At 41.5% G+C, this 25,239-nt stretch overlaps 1 protein-coding gene and 1 non-coding gene across 2 annotated transcripts; one reads left to right on the top strand and one right to left on the bottom strand.

The window, feature by feature from the left end:
• Positions 1-12,690: 12,690 nt before the first annotated feature.
• LOC148934144 (small nucleolar RNA R71) lies at positions 12,691-12,797 on the bottom strand. Its single transcript, XR_016134822.1, has one exon. It is a non-coding gene; the product is annotated as a small nucleolar RNA R71 (small nucleolar RNA).
• A 2,871-nt stretch (positions 12,798-15,668) lies between these two features.
• LOC148934145 (uncharacterized) lies at positions 15,669-17,316 on the top strand. The gene is made up of 3 exons (XM_089062204.1): positions 15,669-15,691; positions 15,780-15,896; positions 16,746-17,316. The coding sequence occupies exons 1-3, from the start codon at positions 15,669-15,671 to the stop codon at positions 17,314-17,316; spliced, it is 711 nt and encodes a 236-aa protein (XP_088918330.1).
• The last annotated feature ends 7,923 nt before the right edge of the window (positions 17,317-25,239 follow it).

Consider the following 25,239-nt stretch of genomic DNA (forward strand, 5'->3'; position numbering starts at 1 on the left):
CTCGTGATTCCGTTCCTGCTCCTCGCTAGATATCCTCCTCCAGCATCTCCTGGATCTAGCGCTACACACACACCTGGCTTAACAAAACTTGTTAGATCCAGCAGAAATGTGATGTTTTTCACTACATAACCAATGCATGAAATTAGCCTTATCAAACTGCTCACACTTAAACCATACTTGTCCTCAAGTATAAAGACAAGAAGAAAAGAAGAATAAGGCGAATTTCAAGCATGGTTATCCCCTTGACCGACTCTACAGACTCTAGACAAAACTCCTACACCTAGACACAACTGAGGCAAAGCTAGACACTAAAACAAAGAGTACATAATCACATAGGATGAAAACATATAAACACATATGCATGAACTGGTTTCAACTTTTAGACAACCGTCCCCACAAGATTAAGGTCAATCCAACAGGCTGCACTCCTCCAAATAGGCCTTTTTCTCCCCTCTACCTAGCCAACCTGTCAGCTCGTCAAGATAGCCTGTTACTTCCCCAATTGTTAGATTCACTCGATCGCTCATTCCTTACCAGGGATGTTAGGACCGATTCTCTCTTAAGTTATTGCCAAACCACTGAAACCTCGGGTTATGAGAATTCCTCCTTCTATCCTCCGTCACTATCCCCCTTTTTTTCTTTTTTTTTTTTTTTTTTTCTTTCTGGACTTCGTCCAGCTTATACCTCCTTGATTTCCTGGACTTCGTCCAGCTTATACCTCCTTGATTTCCTGGACTTCGTCCAGCTTATACCTCCTTGATTTTTTTCTCTCTTTTTATTTCCTCCTCTGGACTTCGTCCAGCTTATACCTCCAGATTTTATGATTATATATTTTCTCCTTTCCCCCTTTTTTATTTATATTTTTTTTTTTTTTCTTCTCTTTTCCTTCAGCATTCAGTGGCAGACTTTTGACATATGTTAGCTCTAAGTGTTATCACAGGCTTATAACTCACCTCTAGAGTAGGGCTTCACAACTGAGCAAGTAAAGGCATTTACTATCGTTCTCGCTTCATTCAGATTGGTTCGGCTTACTAAAGAATCAGGCTTCTAAGTTGGAATACCTCCTATTTTCAATTGCTCTCCCTAAGGGAATCTGCCGTATTATATCCACTAGTTCATGCGACACACCCCTAGACCTACGACTCCTCAAAGCATAATAACACTGCATTGATTCCTCTCCCCCTCCCACTTCACTCAAGCTTGTCCTCAAGCCATCGTCGTGAAGGGGGGAAAACAGAGAATTCAATGCAGAATTAAACAACAATTTCACTTCTCACACTTAGACCGAGCAACGGGCTAAGTGGGAGAAGAATAAACCAACAGAAAACATAGAACTTCTCACACTTAGACCAAGCATTGGGCTAAGTGGGAGAAGATAGCATAAAACACAGCAACGCATGGAAATAAAACACAGAAAAAGAAACACAAAAACTAAAATTTACTTGGTCTGGGGAAATTGCTCATTTCTGGGGCTGGCTCCCGCGAGAGCCAGACGGTGGTGGAACACTGGGGCGGTTTGTTTTCACTTTCTTCTTCGCTGGTTGCTCCAGCTCTTCCTTTCCTTCTGCAGCTTGATCGAGTCCTGGTTTCCTCATTAGCATTTTCGTCCTCGGTGGATTTGGAACTTTCTCGGGAATAGTCGGGGTGGTCAACTGCTGGAATGGCTTGATCGAGGGACTGCTGTGGATGATCTTCTGTGCCTCGCCACTTGACCCAGGAGTCGACTTCGACTGGGTCAAGGGAAGCGTCTGATGCAGCCATTTCAACATCCGCGTAGATATCTCCACAGCTTCCGCCACTCTTTCACTTTGTTTGGCACATTTCGTGGCCAAATCTGCTACGTTGCTGCTCAGAACTTTTACTTCTTCCCGACTCCCATTGAGTTCCTTCCGTATTCCCCCGAGTTCCTTCATCATCTCCTTTTTCATCAGTTGCATTTCCTTTTTCATGTCCTGCACCTCCTTCCTAAGCTCTTCCACCTCTTCACTTGGCATGGCCTCCTCAGCTTCCTCCGGCTCCTGTAATTGCAGCTTCCTTTCTTCTTCACATGCCACAGACTTCATATTCATTTCCTTAATGGCCCAGTATGCCTTGTGCTCCACTTCCACGGGTAAGTGACACATTTTCCCAAACACCAACCTATAAGGTGACATCCCGATTGGTGTCTTGTAAGCAGTTCTATACGCCCACAAAGCATCGTCAAGGCGTTTACTCCAATCCTTCCTTGTGGTGTTAACTGATTTTTCCAAAATACTCTTTATCTCCCTATTAGAGACTTCAGCTTGCCCATTCGATTGGGGGTGATATGGTGTAGACAATCTATGATGCACGCCGTATTTCCTCATGAGCGCTTCTATAGTGCGGTTGCAGAAGTGTGTTCCTTGATCTGAGATAATCGCTCTAGGAACTCCATATCTGCTGAAAATGTTTGACTTCAGAAACTTGGCCACCTCTTTAGACTCACAAGTGGGCGTAGCCTTCGCCTCTATCCATTTGGAAACGTAGTCTACAGCGACCAATATGTAAGCATTTCCGTACGACGACGGAAATGGGCCCATAAAATCCATCCCCCAAACATCGAAAATTTCGCAGATCACTATGGGCACTTGGGGCATCTCATCTCGTCTCGAGATTCCCCCTGTCTGTTGACATCTTTCGCAGCATTGACAGTATTCAAAGGCATCCTTGTTCAATGTAGGCCAGTAGAATCCACTGTCTAAAACTTTCCTTGCGGTTCTCCTTGGTCCGAAATGCCCTCCACACGCCAAGGAGTGACAATGATGGAGTACATCTCTTTGTTCCCATTCAGGAATGCAGCGTCGAATTATCTGATCTGCGCACATCTTCCAAAGATAAGGATCATCCCAGAAGTAATATTTGGCTTCGCTTTTAAGCTTCATCTTCTGGGCCCGGGAAGCTTCCTCTGAACTTGGCACCTCTCCCGTGACCAAGTAATTTGCCAGGTCTGCGTACCATGGTTCTGCGTTACGTACGCGCTTTCCTCGATCAGATTCTCCTGGACCGGTTAAAACTAAGACAGATTCCCAGCTTATCGGTCTAGGTGGTTCGTCCATATAGTACAAATGCTCTTCGGGAAAAACATCGGGAATAGCCTCGTCCGTATCTCCTTGATGAATTCTACTCAAGTGGTCAGCCACTCGATTCTCTGTTCCTCTTTTGTCTCTTACTTCCCAATCAAACTCCTTTGACCCAAGAAGATAAGGGCGGAATTTTTCGAACGAGTAGACGACAGCCAACATTTCCTTCTCCGTAGTATCGTAATTCTTCTGAGCTTGATTTAGTGTCTTGGACGCATAGAAAATTACGTAGTTTTTCCCATCTATCTTCTGCCCTAGGACGGCTCCCACAGCGAAATCGCTCGCGTCGCACATTATCTCAAAAGGGTGATTCCAGTCCGGTGCCCTGATAATTGGTGCGGACACTAGTCTCTCCTTGAGCAATTGAAATGCCCTCTTGCATCCCTCATCAAACTCGAACTCCACATCGTTGTGCAGCAAATGAGTGAGTGGTTGCGCAATTTTTGCAAAGTCCTTGATAAACCTTCGATAAAACCCTGCGTGACCGAGGAATCCTCTAACTTCCTTTTGATTTGTAGGGTAAGGTAGCTTTGCAATCACTTCCACCTTTGCCTTGTCCACTTGTATTCCTCTTTCAGAGACCACATGACCTAAAACAATCCCCTCAGTTACCATGAAGTGACATTTTTCAAAATTCAGAACTAGATGTTTCTCTTGACATCTTTGCAGCACTAGGTCAAGGCTGGCTAAACAAGTGTCAAATGAGCCTCCATATACAGTGAAATCATCCATGAATATCTCGATGCACACCTCTAGTAGATCCGAAAAAATACTCATCATACAACGTTGGAATGTCCCTGGTGCATTACATAGACCAAATGGCATCCTTCGGTAGGCATAAGTTCCAAAAGGGCATGTAAATGTGGTCTTTTCCTGGTCCTCTGGGTTCACGAAAATCTGGAAATAACCGCTATATCCGTCGAGGAAACAGAAATACTGTTTGCCAGCCAGCCTCTCTAGCATCTGGTCAATGAATGGTAAAGGAAAATGATCCTTTTTGGTGGCTTCATTTAGTTTCCTATAGTCGATGCACATCCTCCATCCAGTGACCAGTCGAGTAGGCACCAACTCGTTCTTGTCATTCTTCACCACTTGTATTCCAGATTTCTTAGGTACCATGTGAACCGGACTGACCCACTCGCTATCTGGAATAGAGTATATGATTCCAAGGGACAGTAGTTTCAGAACTTCCTTGAGCACTTCCTCCCTCATGTTTGGATTCAGTTTCCTTTGTGGATCACGCCGAGCCTTTGCCCCTTCCTCTAGTCTGATGTGGTGCATGCAAAGATCAGGGCTAATTCCAACTAGGTCAGAAAGTGTCCACCCTATGGCCTTCTTGTTCCTCCTTATTACTTCCAGCAGCGCACTCTCTTGGTCTTCAGTCAAGCGGCTGTTAATTATCACTGGACAAGTTTCTCCTTCCTCCAGGTATGCATACTTTAAATTTTCAGGCAAAGTTTTCAACTCCTTCTTCGGTGTGATGGCTTCCTGAGGTAAAGGGTTCTCCGCCTTACTTCTTGGCGCCATTTCCTCTAGATTCGCTCCCTCGTCTGGGCTCTTCTCCTGAACAGATCTGGCTGATTGGAATGATAGTGGCTGGTGGCAGAATGCCATGATCGCTTCATTGATCTGATCATCTGTCAAGTCCTGTGTGAAAAAAGTTTCACACCATCCTGTCACCTCCTTTTCTACAGTCTGGCTCAGCTCCGAATTGTCAAACTGTTCCTGCATTAGTTCAGTCTCAAGATATTCTTGGACTAGGGGGTTAATTACATCTACAACATGCAAGTTTTCAACATCAAGCGGTTTTTTCATAGCTTCTTCAATGTTGAAGGTGTATTTCTCCCCATGATAGTCCAGGCATATGGTTCCATCAAACACATCAATAACAGTCTTCGCGGTGCGAAGGAAAGGTCTCCCCAGTAACACCCCACTAGACTCAGTAGATTCATTTCCCCTCATTTTTATCACATGAAAATCAGCTGGGTATAGGAAATCATGCACTCTAACTATAACATTTTCCAATACTCCCTCAGGAGAGATGCATGTTCTATCGGCCAACTGAATCACTACTTTAGTATCAACCAAACTGACTCCCACCAATTTTTTATATATTGACAGCGGTAGGACATTTATCGAAGCACCTAGATCACACATGGCATGCTCAATTTTAATATCACCTATAGAAATAGGAAGAGTGAACATACCTGGATCTGTACACTTTGACGGCATCCTCCTCTTTTGTATCACGGCGGATACATTTTCTCCTATAACAATCTTCCCATCAGGTTTGGTTTTTCCTGCTATGAATTCCTTGATGAACTTGCTGAAGGTGGGTATTTTCAGAGCCTGCAAAAAGGGTAGGTTAATCTCCAGCTTACTAAATATTTCCACAAGGTCCTCAGTATCATCTTTCTTTTTCTTGGCTTCTCCTCGATATGGGAATGGTTTGGGTCGCTTTACTGCATTCGTGGAACTCCCTGCTGGGGCTGCACCTGTCTCCCTGCTTCCCTCTTTAAGTTCCAACTCAGGTTCTGGATCAAGGAAAAATGGGTCACTTAGTCGAGGCATAGATCCCCTTAAATCTCCCTCCTGGAGGTCATCCTGTATAGGAATTTCTCTGAGTCCAGGATCATCTCCTCGAGACTTCTGATTCCCCTTTTCTCCGTTCATCTGTGAGGGTGTCTCCTCGTTTATCACTTGCTTCGGTCCTTCATAGCCTTTCCCCGATCTCAAGGTAATTTGACTAATATTTGCTCGGTCTGGTGGTTTGACAGTGGCAGGCAATTTCCCTTCATTTCCCCGCATTTCGTTCAGCGACGTGGCCAACTGGGACATCTGCTTTGCCAGCATGTCCATGGCAGACTTCTGCTCCTGCTGGGCATCTTGAATTTTGTGCACCACGTCATTGTTAGCCTGCATGTTATTCTGCATGTGTTGTTGGAAATTTACCAGGTCATGCACCATGTCATCAAGATTCCGCTGTGGTCGGAAACCTTGAATTGAACTGGGATTAAATCCTTGATTTTGATTGGTTCCAACCACCTGGTTCTGGCGAAAATTTCCCTGACCTCCTTGATTATTGTTGTACTGGGTTGCTGGACCTGGGTGACTCTGTTGGAAATTTTGATTGTTTCCTGAATTGTTCCTCTGATGCGGTGGCACATAAGAATTCCCTTGGTTGCTCTGGTTCCTGTTGTTCCAGTTATGCTGATCCCCTTGGTTACGGAAATTCCAGTTGTTCAGCCCCTCTTGCTGCTTCCCTGCCCAGTTAGAATTATGCTGTGGTCCTTCCTGATTCCGGCTGGGCCATGTCTGCTGGTTCTCCGCTGGACCTGGGTGTTGTGACTGTGGTTGTTGGTTCCCTTCAGCCCATCTGAAACAAGGATTGTCCCTCCATGGTGCCTCCTTAATCTTCCACTGGTTCCAGTTGGTATTTTGATTACTTTGATTCCAATTCCCCATTGCATTCACTTGAGCTTGGAAATCTCCATCGAGTGAGGGATTATTGTAAAATTGAAGCTGATGTTCCTCTTGACCTGGGTTTTTTTCCTTATCAGTCGACCCAGGGGTATTTTTCTTTTCAATGGCATTTAGCAGTGCCTTCTCCAGTCGATCTATTCTGTCTCTAACCTCTTCTCCTTCTCGTTCCTTAACTGTGTTCGCGGAGCTTCTCCTCATGATAGCACGCGGGCAGTCATACGCCTTCTTCGCGTCGATTAATCTTCCCAGAATCTCGCGTGCCTCGCTTGCCTTATTCTTGGTGAAATTCCCCCCGCTCGAGGAATTCATTAAGTCCTTGGACTCAGGATTTGCCCCTTCGTAGAATAGATAAAATGTTTCAGCCTCCGTCATCCTGTGATTTGGGCAAGCGTCAAGCAGGCCTTTAAACCGAGACCAATATTGGCTTAAAGATTCATCGTAGTCCTGCTTACACTCTTGAATTTCTTTTTTCAAAGCGTTTGTCTTATTGGACGGAAAGAAATAGTCCAGGAACTCCAATTTGAAATCCCTCCATGTGGTGATCGAGTCAGGTGGAAGCCTCAGCAACCAAGTGTTTGCCTCTCCTTTCAATGCAAATGGAATCGCTCGCAGGCGATAGTCCTCCTCGGTAGTTTCGTTAGGCCTTTTCTGGATGCTACATAGCTTACTAAACTCGTTCAAAAACTCATAAGGACACTCATTCCTCCGTCCAGAGAATGTAGGTAAAACGCCCAGCACATTCGTCTTGATCTCAATAGACCGCTGACGTTGATTTGACACTATGGCATGAGCTGGCTCTCCGTCGAGATGTGCAGTTAGCGAACCAATCTCTGGGTCTAGGTCCACTAAGTTTGCCATTACAGACTCCTCTTCCTCCCTTTCCGAATGCTCAGTTTCTGACGACGACCGTGAATCCTCTTTCCCCGATGAATTCCACTCTTCTTCACTCCCTGATTCAAACGGAAATGGATCTACAGTTGACAACCCCGATCTGGTAGTTATGGCGGATGTTGATTCCTTAACTTGCCACTTCAACTGCACGTTCCTTGACCAAGATGGGTTGCTCCAGATTCCTGACCTTGAGCCCTTGCTCATAAACTGCCAAAAGCGAAATTCAAAAGATTAAAACTATTTACACCAAATCTCTAAACACATAAACAAACTACGCCATCCATCCCCGGCAACGGCGCCATTTGAAGAGTTGATTTTCTTGCTTGCTGTATCCTATCAATTTCTAATTACACACTTCCTAGATCCAGTAAATCAACTAGATCACAAGGTCTAGAGACTCACAAGACTGGAAGTCTGGTCGTTGGTACGCAAGCAAACCTTCAAAACCCTCAACCACAGATACTAAACTAGCACAGGGAAGTAGGGATCGATCCCACAGAGATGGACTCGTAAAATACATGCGTAGAGAATTGGAAACTATTTTTGGGTTGGCTGCTGCCACGCATATTTTGGGTTGAGGAATTTAACTAAGTGAATTTGGAAATAAAGTATGCTATGCTAACTGCTAGATCTAGGCAAAAAATGAATTATGTATAAGAACTAAATCAAATCAACTACTAGATCTGGGACTTCTACGAACATCTCTAGACCAAGGAGATTAAAACAAGTGGGGACCAAACTCTGAAAAAGGTAAGTACGGACAGAATCGAATCTGCAGCCTAACTAACTAAAGCACCAACTGAAAATGACTTCATCTTCTTCAACAAACACAAATAAATGCAGAGATCGAGAAAAACAAACTCAGATGTAGATTGGAAACATAATTTTAACGGTAAACGAAACAACGACGGAAATCACACTACTAGACGAAGCAAACCAAACAGAACAAAATCCCCATAATCTCATGCACAAATTTCACCTCCCCTGTTCAGATCCACACTTCGGATGCTAAATCCACTCCGGATCCAAGCATCCGAACAAAAATCCAACCGAACACAACTTCAATACCACGATTCTCGAATCTCCTAAAATATTCAGCAACAAATTCAAGAGAACATCTCAAATAAACAAACCAAAATAGCAAGCGTCATAATAATCAACACGAAATCCAACTTCATCAAGGCAAATCAAACGTAAACAGAACGGTTAAACTAATCCAGCAACAAAAACAGCAAGCTCGACTTCCAAAAGTGAAGTTCGAGACGGAACAGAGTACCAAACAGAAATTTTAAAAGAACAATTGTTTCTTCGCCCTCAAGGGACGGTGATGCACTGATACGTAATTCACGAAAACGAAAACCTCCCCCAATTCCCCATTTCCCTAGTGTGTGTGAGCTAAGAGCGTGACTGTGTGTGGAGTGTGACGGATCTGCCATTCTTGTTGCGCACTCCTTTATTTATAAGCTTCGAGGTGGGGCCCAGCGAGGTATTGATTGACTTGATTGCCCTCAGCTTTTGGCTTCCTTCCTCTAGCTTTTCCTCGTGATTCCGTTCCTGCTCCTCGCTAGATATCCTCCTCCAGCATCTCCTGGATCTAGCGCTACACACACACCTGGCTTAACAAAACTTGTTAGATCCAGCAGAAATGTGATGTTTTTCACTACATAACCAATGCATGAAATTAGCCTTATCAAAAGTCCACCTCAACTGCTTCGTATTTTCCTTAATCAAAAGAAAGTCCGACCTTAACTTGCGTGGCAACAATCTTTTCGAATTTTTTTTAAGTACACAACAATATCAAGAAAATAAACATTTAGAATCCATGCATCCTAAGGTTCAATTATTCTCTCTCTTCTTTATGAATTTCGTTGGAACTTAAAAATTATAATTAAATCGTTGGATTTAATTAATCTTCGTTCTTTCCTTGTGCTTCATAAGTTCTGATTATTTGCATCTTCGCAACTCGTATTATCAACCTCGTATTTATTCATCTTTCCTCGGAAAGTGTTTGGCAGTTAATTAAAATAAAACCCGCTCTTTCTCTCATGAAAAATCCAATCAACGAAATAAAAATAAAATGTGATCCTCGTAGAAAAGAAACTAATTTGGGCTCCAAAAGTAATTTATAAACCCTCCCCAATTCCAACAACTTAAATAGCCCAAACCAATTTTGATCAAGACCTAATTCACAATTTCACTAACTTTAAGAAAAGAATTGGCTGGCTCTAACAAATTGAAATAAATTGGCCCAAGAGAATCTAATAAAAATAAGGTCCAATTTGAATAATAAAATGAATAAAGAATAAGGCCATACGCATCCTGTCTCTTATCCGTCTCTTAACCGTCTCATCTCTTCACTATTCATGGCCCCACTGTACTTTTCACCCCATCTCTTAACTAAGAGACAACACCTGCATCTCTCCATCTCTTAGCCTTCTCATCTCTTAACTATTCATTCAATTTCATTTTTTATTTACAATTTAAAATCTTAAAAAAAAAAAACATACTTAAAATTCTAAAAAGATATATAAAATACATAATTTAAAATATTCTGCTCACTCTCTCTAAATTCAAAATCTCAAAACTCAAAGAAGCAGAAGAAGGATTTCTCTAATGACGATCATGTGCATCTACTAGTTGCCAAAATTTTCCCAAATATGCTCCATTAGATCCTCCTGGAGTTGGGCGTGGGCGGTAGAATCACGTGTCCTTGCCAGAACACACAGCCGTTCTTGTAAAGACGGATGCACTCCACTGCGAGGCAGACTACTTGCGGTAGAGCTTCCCGGGGTTTCAGGGTCGAACCAATTTCCCGCCTCAGGTCCTTCGTTGGCGACAATCATGTTATGCAAGATTATGCACGTATACATGATGTCGATCATATTGTCGATAAACCACGAACGAGCCGAGGCTTTGATAATGTTTAACCGAGCTTGGAGAACCCCGGATGCTCTCTCCACATCCTTGCGAGCAGCCTCTTGCTTCTGCACAAAAACAGCCTGTTTTTCGTTCATCCGCCTGTTGAACGTCTTCACGAAGGTTGGCCACTTCGGATAGATGCCGTCGGCAAGATAGTGCCTGATACGCTCGGATTTTGCACTGTTTTAAGACCATTATTTTCTTATTTTGTCTATTTTGGTATTTTGACATGTTTTGTGAGAAATGTGCATAATTGAGCCGAAAAAGGGAGCCAAAACGCAAAGTCTGGAAATCTGGAGTCAGACGGTGACTAGCGACCGCCGCGGTTGTGTGCGGCGACCGCCGGCGCCCAGCGGGCAGATCAATGTAGCGGTCCGCCTCAGAAAAATGCTCTTGGAAGAGAAGTCTCGTGCGGCGGTTCGCCGCCGAGGGAACAGACTCTCTGGACTCCAACGCAGCGACCGCCGGCCAAGGTGCGGCGGCTCGCCGGAGAGAGGCGGCGAATCCGAGAAGCCCTACCGCAAGGGAACAGACTCTCTGGATTCCAATGCGGCGACCGCCGACCAAGGTGCGGCGGCCCGCCGGAGAAAGGCGGCGAATCCGAGAAGCCCTAGATTAGCGCCCAGATTTACCATATTTTGGAGATCTTTTCCTTCTACAACAAGGATTGGTTTTTCCCTATAAATAAGACCTCAAGCTTCATCAAAAAGGGAGAACTTCTACTTGCAAAATACTTCATAGAGATCAAGACCTAGAGTACTTCAATTGTGTAAGGAGTTGGAGAAGGATTTCAAGAACATCAAGAACGACCAGGATTCAACCTACGGGTTTTATTTGCTTTAGTTTTATGTTCAAATTGTCTTCCCTTCAATCTATGTTTTTAGCTTATTCAATTATGTGTAACTAAACTCATAGGATTCTAGGGATGTGTTAGTAACGACTTTGGTTATACAAATTCCTTTTTCTATTTAATATCCGTTTTGTTTTTACTTTGTTTCTTCCCTAAGTATTCTTGATGCTGCATGATTGAGTGACACAATCTTGTATGATTTAATATAACTTGCTTCATAACTGTGACATAGTTCTAGCTAGTTAGATTCACTTAGTAGACACTAGAGTTAGCTTCCCTTAAACCGGCACTGTTAATTGAGAGTGAGGACTTTTCAAGGGTCTTAGGCGCTTTTTGGAGTTACGTGTTAGGATTGACAACCCTAACTTTGTAATCAACGTTTGTATCGCATGAGCATAAGTTAGGTGACTCGTCCTTTCAAAGTACAAACTGTGCTAGGGTATTGTAGTTGGAATTTTGTATAACCATAACTGTGAACACACATCCCTGGGATTCCCTTATCTCTATCGCCTTTCTCCTTGTTTTATTTGCTTTTAGTTGGTCTATGCTTTTTATTGTTTTTAGTTTTCCAAAAGTTTTCAAAACCTACTTGTTTTTCCAAATAGTAATTGAGTCTTAGTAGAGGATAGACACTTTGTGTTTGCCTTCCCCGTGTTCGATATCCGGTACTAACCTTTAGCTATACTATATATACTCTGTAAACTTGGTTTATTTAGTGCTAATAAAAAGTGTATCAAGTTTTTGGCGCCGTTGGCGGGAAAGACAATTCACTTTGGAGTGATATCTTCAAACGGATAATTTTGCTACTTTGGATTTTAATTGCTTTCAGTTTTTAATTTTAGTTTTTAATTCGTTTTTGTTTTTGGTTCTTGCAGGTTTTGTATGCGAACGCGCTCTGGGAAGGACCGCCTAGAACCGCTCGATTTGGAACTTGAAAGAACTCGTAGGAAAATAAGAAGTGAAAAAGGATCAGGAACAATGGGTGACCGAACAGGCATCGAGAAATTGCAGGAAATGGTGAAGCTACTGATGGATGAGAGAGATGCGGAAAGGGCAGCCCAAGAGGCTTTGGAGAAGAAGAATCAGGAAATACAACCCGTGATGAACATGTTCAATCATGGGAATATGATTACCTTTCCCGAAGGACCTTGTATTGACGCTAACAATTTCGAGTTACGCATGCCCCTTATTCAAAGGGTCGAGCAAACTCCTTTTGCAGGTAGGGCTACAGAGGATGCCAATCGCCATCTCTCCAAATTTGTGGAGATCTCAAACACTCTCAAATTGAACGGTGTCGATGACGATGCCATAAGGGTAAGACTCTTCCCCTTTTCATTAACTGCTTCTGCTATAGAGTGGTTTGAATATATGCCCAAAGAAAAGGTCTCCACATGGAAGGACATTGTAGCTGCCTTCCTCGACAAGTACTATCCGTCGGGCACAATTTTGAAGCTCAAAAGCGAGATCTTCTAGTTCATCCAAGGCCATGATGAGCCCCTCTACGAGGCGTTTGCTCGTTTCAAAGCCCTTCTCCGAAAGTGCCCTAACCATGGTTTCACCGTGGACCATCAGGTAGAAATTCTCTATAATGGGTTTAACGAGAAGATTTGTGCTATGCTTGATCCAGGTGAAAATGGAGGGTTCGTAAGGAAGTCAGGTGAGGAAGCCATGGCGGTAATAGAGGAATTCGCCACCAACAGCAGGGGGTGGTCGAAAGAAAGGCATAGCCTAAAAAGGATAGCTGCAATTGAAGAAGCCGAGGAAAGCTCTTTTGCGAAGGAATTGGCCGAGCTTCGAGTTAGGGTGGACCAAATGGATTCATCAAGGAAGGAGGACCCGATTCCACCGACCTTCTCTAAACCCGAAACTCCTACCTCGATATTGGAAGAAATCAACTACATGCAAGGAGGCGGTCTCAATAGAAATTACAACAATAATTATCGCCCTAACAATGGGGGCGGTAATTTCAATAATTATAATGGAAACCGAACTCATCCTAATCTCTCTTATTCTAACAATAATTACTTGCAACCCCCCGTAGGATTTTATGTTAGCAAGGGAGGAGTAGTTGAAACAACCAAGAAGGAGGAAAAGTATGACCAAGGGATCACAAGGATCTTGGAAGTAATCACGCAAGACAGGAAGGTTAATGACACCAAGAGCGGAGTGGTCGAAGCTAGAATAAACAACCTCGAGCAGGGAATGAACACGATCTCAACTGCCATAGCCAACATCAACACTCAAATGGAGCAAATCCAAAAGAAGTTGGATGAGGACAGGGCAAAGGCAGCCGCACGAGTGGATGACATCAATAAGAAGTGGGTGGCAAAGCAGCAAACTGGAGTCTGCCCAGTCGCCGGCAGACCGCCGCAACCATTGCAGCGGGCCACCGCTGAAGCGTCGAATGGAGTCTGCCCAGCCGCCGGCGGACCGCCACACACATCACGGCGGGCCGCCACAGACAAGGCAGATACACCCACTCAGCAAGGACTCGTGCGGCATAATGGGATTGTGCTACCTTTTCAACCAAAGAGGAAGTTTAAGCTCGAAGAGCAGTTCAAGCATTTTTTGAACATGTTTTGTAAAGTTCATACTAACATTCCTCTAGTTGAATCGTTGCAGGAAATACCTAAGTATGCGAAGCTACTAAGGGAGGCAGTGATGAGGAAGAGAAAGCCGACAAAAGCCGACCTTAAGCTACCACATCATTGCAGTGAGATCATTCAAAAAGAGAAGGCAGTGAAGCAGAGAGATCTGGGCCAATTCATTATTCAATGCCAGGAAAGGTTGATAAGGCCCTATGCGATTTAGGATCTTCCATCAATCTCATGCCATTGAAGTACTACGAAAAGCTCAACATTGGGCCACTCAAAACTTCAGACGTAACACTCAGGTTGGCCGATAACTCGTCCATAAAAACTGTTTGTATGATTGAGGATGTCCTAGTGAAAGTCGATGATTTTATTTTTCCCGCCGATTTTATTATGCTTGACATGAAAGTAGACAAGAACGTCCCTCTAATCTTAGGGAGAGATTTTCTTGCTACTTGGAAAGCTCTGATTGATGTAGGTCGTGGCGAGATCACAATTAGCGATAACCATAGCCAATCCACCTATAAGATCGAAAGAGAGATGCTCAAGTTTGAAGAAGCAAAGCGGGCAAAGATGGAACAACAGTGTAGGGCAGTCATGGTCACGGATTTGACCAAACCCCAAGACCCCTTTAAAGCAGAGGAGCATACTACCTCCACCATCTACGTTGTAAAAGAGGTAAGACGTTCTCCCAAAAAGGACGATACTAATCCCTCCACCTCTATCCCGCAAATAAAGAAGCAAAAGAGGAAGAAGGCAACCAAGGAGGACCCCGAGATTTATGTTATCAAAACAAATAAGGGGAAATACAAGTGGTGGAAGAAGCTAGGGACCAAGTTGCTCCCTATGCCCATTTTCAACACTCGGGTCGCTGATCCTCCCAATTAGTGGGCCACTTTAAGTCGAGCTAACGACTAAAAACAAACGCGCTTGTTGGGAGGCAACCCAATTTTTCGTTGATTTAGTTATTTTCTTTATTTTCGGTTTTTTTTTTGTTTTTGTTTTTTTTGAAAAAAAAAAAAAAAATTTACGCGTGGCGGTTGCCTCACTTAACACGGCGGTCGCCACACGTGTTTTCACATGTGCAGGATAGGTCGGGTTTAGGCCGTCTGGATGAACCGCTGAATGGGCCGCGGCGGCCCGCCAGGAATCGCTGTTTCAAATGCCCGTGCGGCGGCCCGCCGCGCAGCATCTGGCGACCGCCGCGCGCAGTCCAGAGACGGGAATGCAGTTTAAAAGGTAAGTTTTCCATTCTTTTTCCCATTCCTTCTTAAATTCCTTCCTTGCACACAACCCCCACCTTTATAAATCACCAATTTCACACACCCACACCATTATTCTCTCAATTCTCTTCAAAGTTTAGAGTTCTTCCTCTCCAATTCTCAATCAACACAAGGTATGAATCTTAACTCAATTTCTGAGCATTGTTCTACTTCTTTCATGGATTTAGGCGTATGTTGGAAGAATTGTTCGGTGGAAACTCTTATTTTATGATGGGGGATGATTGTGTATGCTTATTTATGGATTTCTATGGTGATATTGTGTTTTGGTGATAGTTCTGAAGCTTTGTGAATAAGTGATTCCTTCTTGTTTATACTTGTTCCTATGTTGCAATCATGTTCATAGCATTGTGAGGCTATTATTATTTCCATGAATTGCAATACTTGAGTAGTCGTAGAGATTGTTGATATATATTGACTTATTGTTGATACGTCTCTGCATGGGGGATGAATTCACGTTGGGGGATGGATTTGTGTTTCCTAGTTTCGATGGTTATGTTCTATATGTTTCCACGCTACCATCTAGGAAGTTTTGTACACCTAAGCTTGCACTTACATGTCTTACATGTTGATCCGTCGGTATTGATTATAAGAGTGCAAGTTTGGGGGAACCTTTGATTTTCCCATTATTGGTATACTTTCTAATTGTTGTACTTCTCGTTTGTAGGAATATGGGATCAAAGGAAAAGCCCGAGAACGCGAAGAACTACGGCGTTAGCCTTGCCTCGGACGAGCAAAAGGCTATGTGGAAGAAGTTGTCGGCGCGAGAGACGGCGCCTTCGCGGTATCCCACGATTTCCCTCTTCAAACTTTGGGGATCGTGGAGGACTTTTGGGCATTATGTGATGTAGGTGACGGGAACGAAATCCGGTACATGTTTGAGAGGAAGTGGCCGTCGTTTAGGAAGTATACTCTCGAGTTCCTAAGCTCGTTGAAGGTCACAAAGGATCGCCGGCAAAACATCCCGCTTAGCATCGATTTCCGCCTAGGCAACCGATGACACTCGCTCACCATGGAGGAGCTTTGCGGAATCTTCCATTGCTTCGACCCAAACCCCGAGACCGATAATGATTACGGCTTTGATGAGGTTTGGGGTGCGATGACAAATGAGCACGAACACGCCGCCGGCCACGCCAAGTCCTCTTTAATTCGCAACCCGATTTTGCGATATCTCCACCGAGCTATGACCCAACTTATGTTTGCTAGGGTCGATGGGGGAAGTGTCTCCCAAACAGAGTTAAATGTGATTTGGTGCCTCCTCAACAAGAAGGGATTCGATTATGGAACCCCTTTTTACTATCTACGTAGATCGGATCACGAAGAAGGATGACGGCGTTATATGTTGTGGTGGTTTGATCACGGCAATCGCCGAATATTTGGAGGTTTCTTTCGTCGGTTTGACGGAAGATGGCGGTGAGCGTTTTATCACCTATGAGGTGCTCTCTTCGGTAGGGCTTTTGAAGATCGACTATTGGGGTCAAGGATTTTTTCTACAAGTGGCGGGGGATCACTTCCCCGTTTCCATCCCGCAGTTGACGAAGGTCGACGTTTGGGCAAACCAAGCCAATTGGAAGCTCAACACCCCGGCGCACCGGAGAGCCATTGAGGCTAACCTCATCAATGGGGAATTTAGGAAGAGGAATATACCGGGTCGCATCCCCATCTTTGAGGCCGATGAGGACTCCGCCTTCGATGCTATCGATCACTACACCGAAGAAGGGGAGCACTCGCACGCCCAAGAGAGTCAAGTGCCGCCGCCACCGCCGCCCCAACGCCGCCAAGAAGGAGAAGAAGAGGAGAAAGAAATAGAGGGACATCGCCGCCGGACTAGAGCAAACCGCCGCCGCGGAAGACCAAACCCCGATGAGGAGTTTCAAGCAAACACCTCCGCCCAACTAGGAGATATCTACTCCTACATGCAAAACGTGTCCAACACTTGGGACACCCGTTGGGCGAAGCAACAAAGGGAGTACGCTTACAACCGCCAAGGATGGACGGCTCAAGGCGATTGGCGCACGGCGGAGCAACAATTTTGGGAGCAACAAAGGTTAGAAGACGTGCATCGCCGTCAACAAATTGAAGAGCTCCAAAGGATGGCCACCGAGGCTCGACAAGAGCGCCAAACCATGAGTGGCGATATCGCCTATCTTATTGGCGCATTCGACGATCTCAATGCCCGTTTCCCTCCTCCTCCTCAAGATTGAAGAAGTCAAGCTCAATGACTTTAAATGAGCATTTGTATCATGTTTTTGGATGTTTTTAAGACAATTTATTTTCTTGTTTTTCACAATTTTTTACTTAAGTTAAGTATTTTTTGGTTTTAGTTTAAATTTGTGCGTTGAAATTTTTTCGCAGGCTCTAACCTCTACGCGGCGATCGCCGCATGTGCTGCGGCGGTCCACCACCTGCTCGCTGGAACGATCTGTTGTTGCGCGGCGACCGCCGGACATGCTGCAGCGGGCCGCCGCCTAGGCGTAATTTCCAACGCGATTTTTTTCGAAGTTTCTCAACTTTCGCCCGGTCAAGCCTCGACGCGAGAATTTTCAAGGTACGTTTTTTTCAGTAGTTTACTCACGTCCTTACCGACTCTACGAACTTATTTTACACTTTGTTGTAAATAAGTTTGGGGTGATGAAGTGGTGGACCGTGAGTTTAGGATTTTTGTTTTTGCTTTAAGTTTTTTTTTTTTTTTTCAAAACCCCGTAGGAGAATTTTGTTTTTTAAAAATATTTTCTTGAATCCATGTCGTGAACTTAACATGAAGAACTTAGAAACACACATGCTTAGGGACACACTTTAGATCGAGTTGCCAATGATATTACATTCCATCTATGTTTAAGTGTGGCTTAACGTTTTGATTTGATGGTTTGGTAAAAAGGTGCATAATTAGTGAATTGCTTGTTTGCCTTGATTCATGCTTATGCCTTGTGAGGATTTGAGCCTATTATTTTATTCTTGTGTGATTTATCTGCATGCATGTATATGTTTCTAGAACTTGCTCCTAGTCTTGCCTAAGTTTACATAGTGTTTAAGTCAATTTAGGAGGATGATTGGCCATCTTTTCTTAGCCTACTTTTGTCCAAAATTTTGACCTTCTCGAATTTTCAAAAAATTTTCCCTTTGGAGCCAAGTTTGAGCCTTTAAGCCTTTTCTTTGGAAGCCAAAATAATGGGGACAATTCCTTGGGTTAATTAGTTTTTGCTATCTTATATTGTAAAGGAATTGGAGAGATAAGGAGGAAAGTGTAAAAGTAGTATGCTTAATGTAAAGAAAGTACAAGTTGTGAAATTAAGAAAAAATTCCAAATACGTGCTTAATCTTAGAAAAGATGGGTATGAAAAAAAAAGAAAAAATTCCAAATACGCCGCCTTTCTCCGGTCCGCCGGCCAAGGGAACAGACTCTCTGGATTCCAATGCGGCGACCGCCGACCAAGGTGCGGCGGCCCGCCGGAGAAAGGCGGCGAATCCGAGAAGCCCTAGATTAGCGCCCAGATTTACCATATTTTGGAGATCTTTTCCTTCTACAACAAGGATTGGTTTTTCCCTATAAATAAGACCTCAAGCTTCATCAAAAAGGGAGAACTTCTACTTGCAAAATACTTCATAGAGATCAAGACCTAGAGTACTTCAATTGTGTAAGGAGTTGGAGAAGGATTTCAAGAACATCAAGAACGACCAGGATTCAACCTACGGGTTTTATTTGCTTTAGTTTTATGTTCAAATTGTCTTCCCTTCAATCTATGTTTTTAGCTTATTCAATTATGTGTAACTAAACTCATAGGATTCTAGGGATGTGTTAGTAACGACTTTGGTTATACAAATTCCTTTTTCTATTTAATATCTGTTTTATTTTTACTTTGTTTTTTCCCTAAGTATTCTTGATGTTGCATGATTGAGTGACAAAATCTTGTATGATTTAATATAACTTGCTTCATAACTGTGACAGAGTTCTAGCGAGTTAGATTCACTTAGTAGACATTACAGTTAGCTTCCCTTAAACCGGCACTGTTAATTGAGAGTGAGGACTTTTCAAGGGTCTTAGGCGCTTTTTGGAGTTACGTGTTAGGATTGACAACCCTAACTTTGTAATCAACGTTTGTATCGCATGAGCATAAGCTTGGTGACTCGTCCTTTCAAAGTAAAAACTATGCTAGGGTATTGTAGTTGGAATTTTGTATAACCATAACTGTGAACATACATCCCTGGGATTCCCTTATCTCTATCGTCTTTCTCCTTGTTTTATTTGATTTTAGTTGGTCTATGCTTTTTATTGTTTTTAGTTTTCCAAAAGTTTTCAAAACCTACTTGGTTTTCCAGATAGTAATTGAGTCTTAGTAGAGGATAGACACTTTGTGTTTGCCTTCCCCGTATTCGATATCCGGTACTAACCTTTAGCTATATTATATATACTCTGTATACTTGCAGGTTTATTTAGTGCTAATAAAAAGTGCATCAGTGCTCCATTTTATACTAGCAGTTGTTAGCGATGAAGTTGATGGTCAGCGCTTTACCATTCAGAACTTCACTGAAGAGGTCGAGTTGGTTGAGCACGTTGAAGTTGTTGTTCGATTGGGGGACCCCAATATACGCATGCCAAATCCATATCCGGTAGTCGGAAACGGCCTCGAGTATGACGATGGGGTGGGTGGCCGCTCGAGTTAACCCCCTCCACACCGTTGGGAATTTCTTCCATTGCCAATGCATGCCATCAACGCTCCCGAGCATCCCGGGGAATCCGTGCACTTGTTAGTGAAGTCGGAGAAGAAACTGACAATCTGCGGTGGTTGGCTTCTTGAGAAATTCGTCGGTGGGAATGATTTGATATTTATAGAAGTGATTGGGGGATTAATAAAATAGAATTTTTTTTAAAAAATTTGAAAAAAATGACTATAAACGGCTAGTATATTTTTGGGATATTTTTTTTTGAATTTTTCCTAAATTTAAAAAAAAAAACAAAAAACAAACATTTTCAACCGATATAAATGACGTCCACTCACGGGCCGGCGAGTGGGCGTCACGCACAAACAGGAGCACGCCACGTCGCCAAGGCGTGTGGCGAGCTGTCTCGCGAGACGCCTCTCCCGGACAAGCATCGCGACGAGATGGGGACGAGACGGGAGCTTGCATCGCTGTCTCGATGCGGTCTTGTCTCTCTGAGACGAGATAGGGACCGTATCGAGACGCGATGCGGATGGCCTAATGCTTTATTTGTAGAATTAATAACGAAAATGAAATGTAAAATAAATAAAAAATTAGTTATTTTTGTTTATATTTTAAATTTACTTTGTTCTCTTAAAATATATTATTAGAAGTACATTTTAAGAAAGTATAATTATTGACAAAATAAATATCCGAGATCCAGATCTGGTGAGAAGAGGCAGCGGCGATCTGCATCGTCTTCGGGCAGCCCTCGCAGTTGCAGATCCGGACAGCAGCTGCATCGTCGTCGGACAGCGGCTGCACAGCCGAGTCACAACAGCTTCTTCTCCGACGCTTGTGCATAGCGGCAGTGACGCTGCAATGGCAGCAACGTCTGCAAACGCCGGAAGTCTTCGTTGCTGGACTGAGCCGGATGCTCCAGGGGGAGCGGCAGTGGCGGCGGCGGTCAGCAGGCGGCGACACTGCAGTGGGAGCAGCGCCGGCAGTCGCAGGAGGCGGCAGAAGTCGGGCGCGGCAGCAGGGGCTGCTGCAAGGCCCGTGGCGGCCCAAACCCTAATTAGGGTTTTGGGTTGCATCGTCTCGTCGTCTCGTTCTTCGTTTTCGTTTTTCGTTTCTTGATGAACAAGTTATTTGTAATTGTGGTTTAAAATCCTAAACCTAGAATAATTTCTATAACTTGTGGTAAATTAGAATGAATTATTTGTTTAATTAAGATTCTAATTTAAAGAGATTTTGTTGTCTTCTTTAATAATTGCCAATTGGAATAATTAGCTCAATAATTGACTTAATTTGTTAATTAGTTGATTTTGATGGATTATTTCCATCTAGATAATATCACGATAATTAGCATAAGGAAATTCAATATTTGTTTGATCTAATTTTTGGCTTTTCCATAATTGGACGGAATTTTAAAGAATATTCTCGCTATATGCTTTCATGTTTTATTTTAAGGTTTAATTGAAATTGTCTTAATTTTAATTGGTGTATTATGGAATTATTTCCTAGAAATATACCTAAGGAAAAGACATAAGTCTTTCAATTGTTTTAAACCTTCAAAATTTTCAAAAATTACATGTATTTTAATTCTCGAATTTAATTGGTGTGTTTTAAATGGATTTTGTCTTGATTGGATAAATGCGGATTTATATATCCAAGTGAGCATTTTAAATTGAGACTTAACTAATCTTTTATGATATACACCTAGACATTAATTTTAGGATAAGGATAGATTAATTCTATCTAAGTAAATCCTAATAGTATTAAAAGGTAATTCTAATAATCAAGATACGTTATTTTAACTAATAATGTATGATTGTTTAATATTGGACTTAATGTCTAGATAATTTTGTTTATGTGAAGATAGAATTTTAATTCTATCTATTTATTTTAGATGCTTAATTAAATGATCAAGTTTCGTCATTATGGTTATGTGAACCTTGTGTAAATGTGTTTACATGTTTTATTCATGAATGATGGATATTTAATTTGAGTTATGATTTTATTTGTTAAAATCTAGTTTAACTCGTGCATCGCCTATGTACTTATTGCCTTGCATGCATAGCTAGTACATGTTTAATTATTCTTTGAATGTGGATACTTGCCTTATCTGCTTGAGTGATAATTAAACTATTAAAACCACCAACAAGAAAATATGAAGCGATAATTACAACACGTTTGTATATTGCCTCCATAAAATTGGTCTTAGTACGAAGCAGTGACCGGCCTGTCTTTACGGGAGGAACATTACAAGTTCGTAAGTTTGGACTTCTCTAGATAAATGTTATTAAAATCGTAAAATTAGTTTTTCAGTAATATCGCGACTGGTCTTTACCGGTGCAATATTGCTGCGAAATTATAAGGATTGTATTTTAATAATGCTTAGAGGGAGCTATAGGAGGAGGTACTTGTCCGATTCGACCTTTCTTTAGAGGATTTTACGCACAAGTAAAGAATCCTTAGTGCTTAATTTTGTGGTTATACGCTTTAGCAGTGTTAGTCAGTCATGCCATTCTTATGGTCTCTGGACTATCTGTCGACATTGTGGCCAGTAAAAATAATGGATTTCTTGCATGAATAAGACACGGCTTCCTAGTAGAAGAACGTTTGTGCTTGATTTTTGTGGATGTAAAATTGATGAATTGTTTTGTGGTTATTTGCAATTCCTTGATATTTTACATGTTTATATTATTGGTGTTTGTTCTCAGCTTGAACGAAAGATGATTGATACTTGGGATATTTACTATGCCATACTTGGGATATTTACTATGCCATACTTAGTTCGAGGAAGCGTGACTCTGAATTGTTTAAGGAATGAAAAAGTAAGATTGATGTTGATCGTTTGATTAATGACTTGAGATTGATTCTCAGCAAGAATCGTCCGCCCACATACCATCTACAAGGAGAGGACAAGGAGTTTCGTGATCAGTGGCATACCGCGGAATGTTATCTCAAGGGCTTCGTTTTAGCCGGTGTAGGAAATGCCCTTGAAAGGTTTGACAAACCCAAAAGGCCGTTGGTCAACAAGCCCACGTGGTTTGAAGAAAAGTCCTCTAAGGCAAGAGCTGGTATCGCTGTGAAGCATTTAAGGCATGATGTATTTGAAGAGGGCCAAGATGTGGGGGTATATGCCCTAGTCATGCTTGGCTACTTCAATGAACTTCACTTGTCGGGGGGGGGAGGGAAGGGAAAGTTGACCCAGATACCCAACAGATAATGATCCTTGATGGGCTTCCAGATAACTTTAATGAAGTCAAAAATGAAATTTTGTTTAGCGACAAAAAGTTTTCGTTTTTGGAGCTTTATAACAAGCTTGTGACTGCTCAAACAAAGATGAAAAGAATGGGTGTACTTTTGAGATGACCATGTTCAAGTCAGAAGAGTTTATTTTTGCTTTTATGTTTACATTGTTGAATTTTAAGAGTTTTTTATATTGTTTGGTTTTGATATCAAATGGATTATTGATGTGGAATTTTATTCCTAGTTTATCAATTATGTTTTTGGATTATCAATTCATTTTATAATGCTTTCATTATTAGATAAATGAAGTTTTGATCATCCAATTATTTATGACATCAAATGTAACATGGTTAATATCAAAATTGTTTACTTGTGATTAAAATTGTAGAAATATTGATTATTAAGTTTCTTTAATCCTTAAGTCTTTTGAACCATTATTTTGTTGATGAGTCAATAGAACATTAATGTTCGACATGGATTCAATTCAAAATAAAATGATCTTATGATCGCGTTTGTTCAAATAAAGGTGTAAGAAAAATAATCACAATGATTGATTACAAGACAAGTAAAATAAATTCAACTAGAAACAAGATAAGTATTTGTTATAAATACTAGAAGTTCTTGTATAGTAAATATAGTATGCACATTAAATTTGTTTTAATGTTCCAAGCCTAGAGTTGACTATTTGATTAATTATTGTTTTATTTATTATTTTGTGAAAGTGATAATTAAAATAGTGGGAGCTTTTTTTTAATGAAAAATTAAATTCTAAGTGTTTAATAAGAGCGTCATGGCTCGTTAAACTAGAGTGAATTTAACTCCAGACACTGTTTAAATTGTTTTAATAGCCTTAACGAATATTGAGACTGGTATTTTTTCTACTTTTAAAAGTGGGAGCTAAATTTTGTCTCATAATTGGAATAAAGGTAATGTTTGTTAGAGTTAAAGGGGTTCACACCCTAGAATGAAAGAAGTGATGAATTGCACACTTTCTAAGACTCCAATAACATTAAAAGACATTTCCAAGTTAGCTATTAAAAATTAGAATTACTTTTGGGTTTCCAAAGAAAGTATTTCTAAAATTCACAACAAAATGGTTAAATAAATGAACTATTGGAATTTATGACTATAAAACAAAGAATGTAATCATTCGGTTTTATTTTGTCATAAGGACTAATTTCCAATTAGTCATTGTGATGAGGTAATTATGTTCATACAGAAATTTTCATCACAAATTATATAGTAAGGATAATACCAAGTTAAATTGGGATTATATAATTAAAGTTTTGGGAATCATATTCGACATGATTAAAACTTTATATATTGCTATAGGTATTCTACTTTAATTAGTAGAAATTCAGAATGATCAAAATAATAGATTTTGATAGAGGAATATGTATAAGTACACTTGAGAAAGACACATAAAATTATTCCACTGGTCAAAGGGTCTAGAAATATTTTGGTCAAATAATCGTGCTCCTTAGCAAGAATTAAGGTTATAAATTACAAGTATATTTTCGTTTTAATTACTCTAGCAAACTATGTTGGTAGATTCTTTTAAAGAATTATAGTTTTGAGTACATAGTAGCCAAAGCCTGCTTTGAGTATAAGTGGGAGAAAATGTGTGTAATTGTGTAGCACAAGGCCAATAAAGCGGTAGGTATACTCGAAAGCATACTTTGAGTATAAGTGGGAGATTGTTGGGGTTTGTATAGTAAAAGATGCTTTGAGCGTACATGCCTTTGTACAGTCAGCTTGTACATGTATACGAGAAACACCGCGTCCACTTGTTTACCTAATTATGAGAATAAATAATATAATATAATGGTTTATTAATGAAATATGATAAACAAGTCTAAGGCTTTTTACTAAGAAGGTCAAGTAGGGAAATTCGATGAATCTCCTCATGAGTTTTTCAGTAGGGGACTTGGCCAGATCTAGTAAGAAGAAAAACGTATTCACAACCTGGATAGGCTTTGGCTATCTATTGGTACGGTTGCGGTGTTTGTGATAATTCTCTCTTACCTAAGACGAGATTAGTAACACCGGTGTGGTAAAGCACTAAAAGGATCTAATATGAAATGTATTCTTTATTGCTATCTACTGTAAGAATATATTTCAGAAATTTTAGTATTTTCTAGTCTATGGAATTAATATCAATATTGTTTATTCAGTCATACGCCACTTTGACTTATCAATATGTGAGAGTTTGTATTTAACTCAAGTTCATG

Source organism: Salvia hispanica, chromosome 1 (assembly GCF_029641045.1).
Source record: "Salvia hispanica isolate PSC_SH4W2 chromosome 1, Shi_PSC_v1, whole genome shotgun sequence".
Taxonomy (NCBI): Eukaryota; Viridiplantae; Streptophyta; class Magnoliopsida; order Lamiales; family Lamiaceae; genus Salvia; species Salvia hispanica.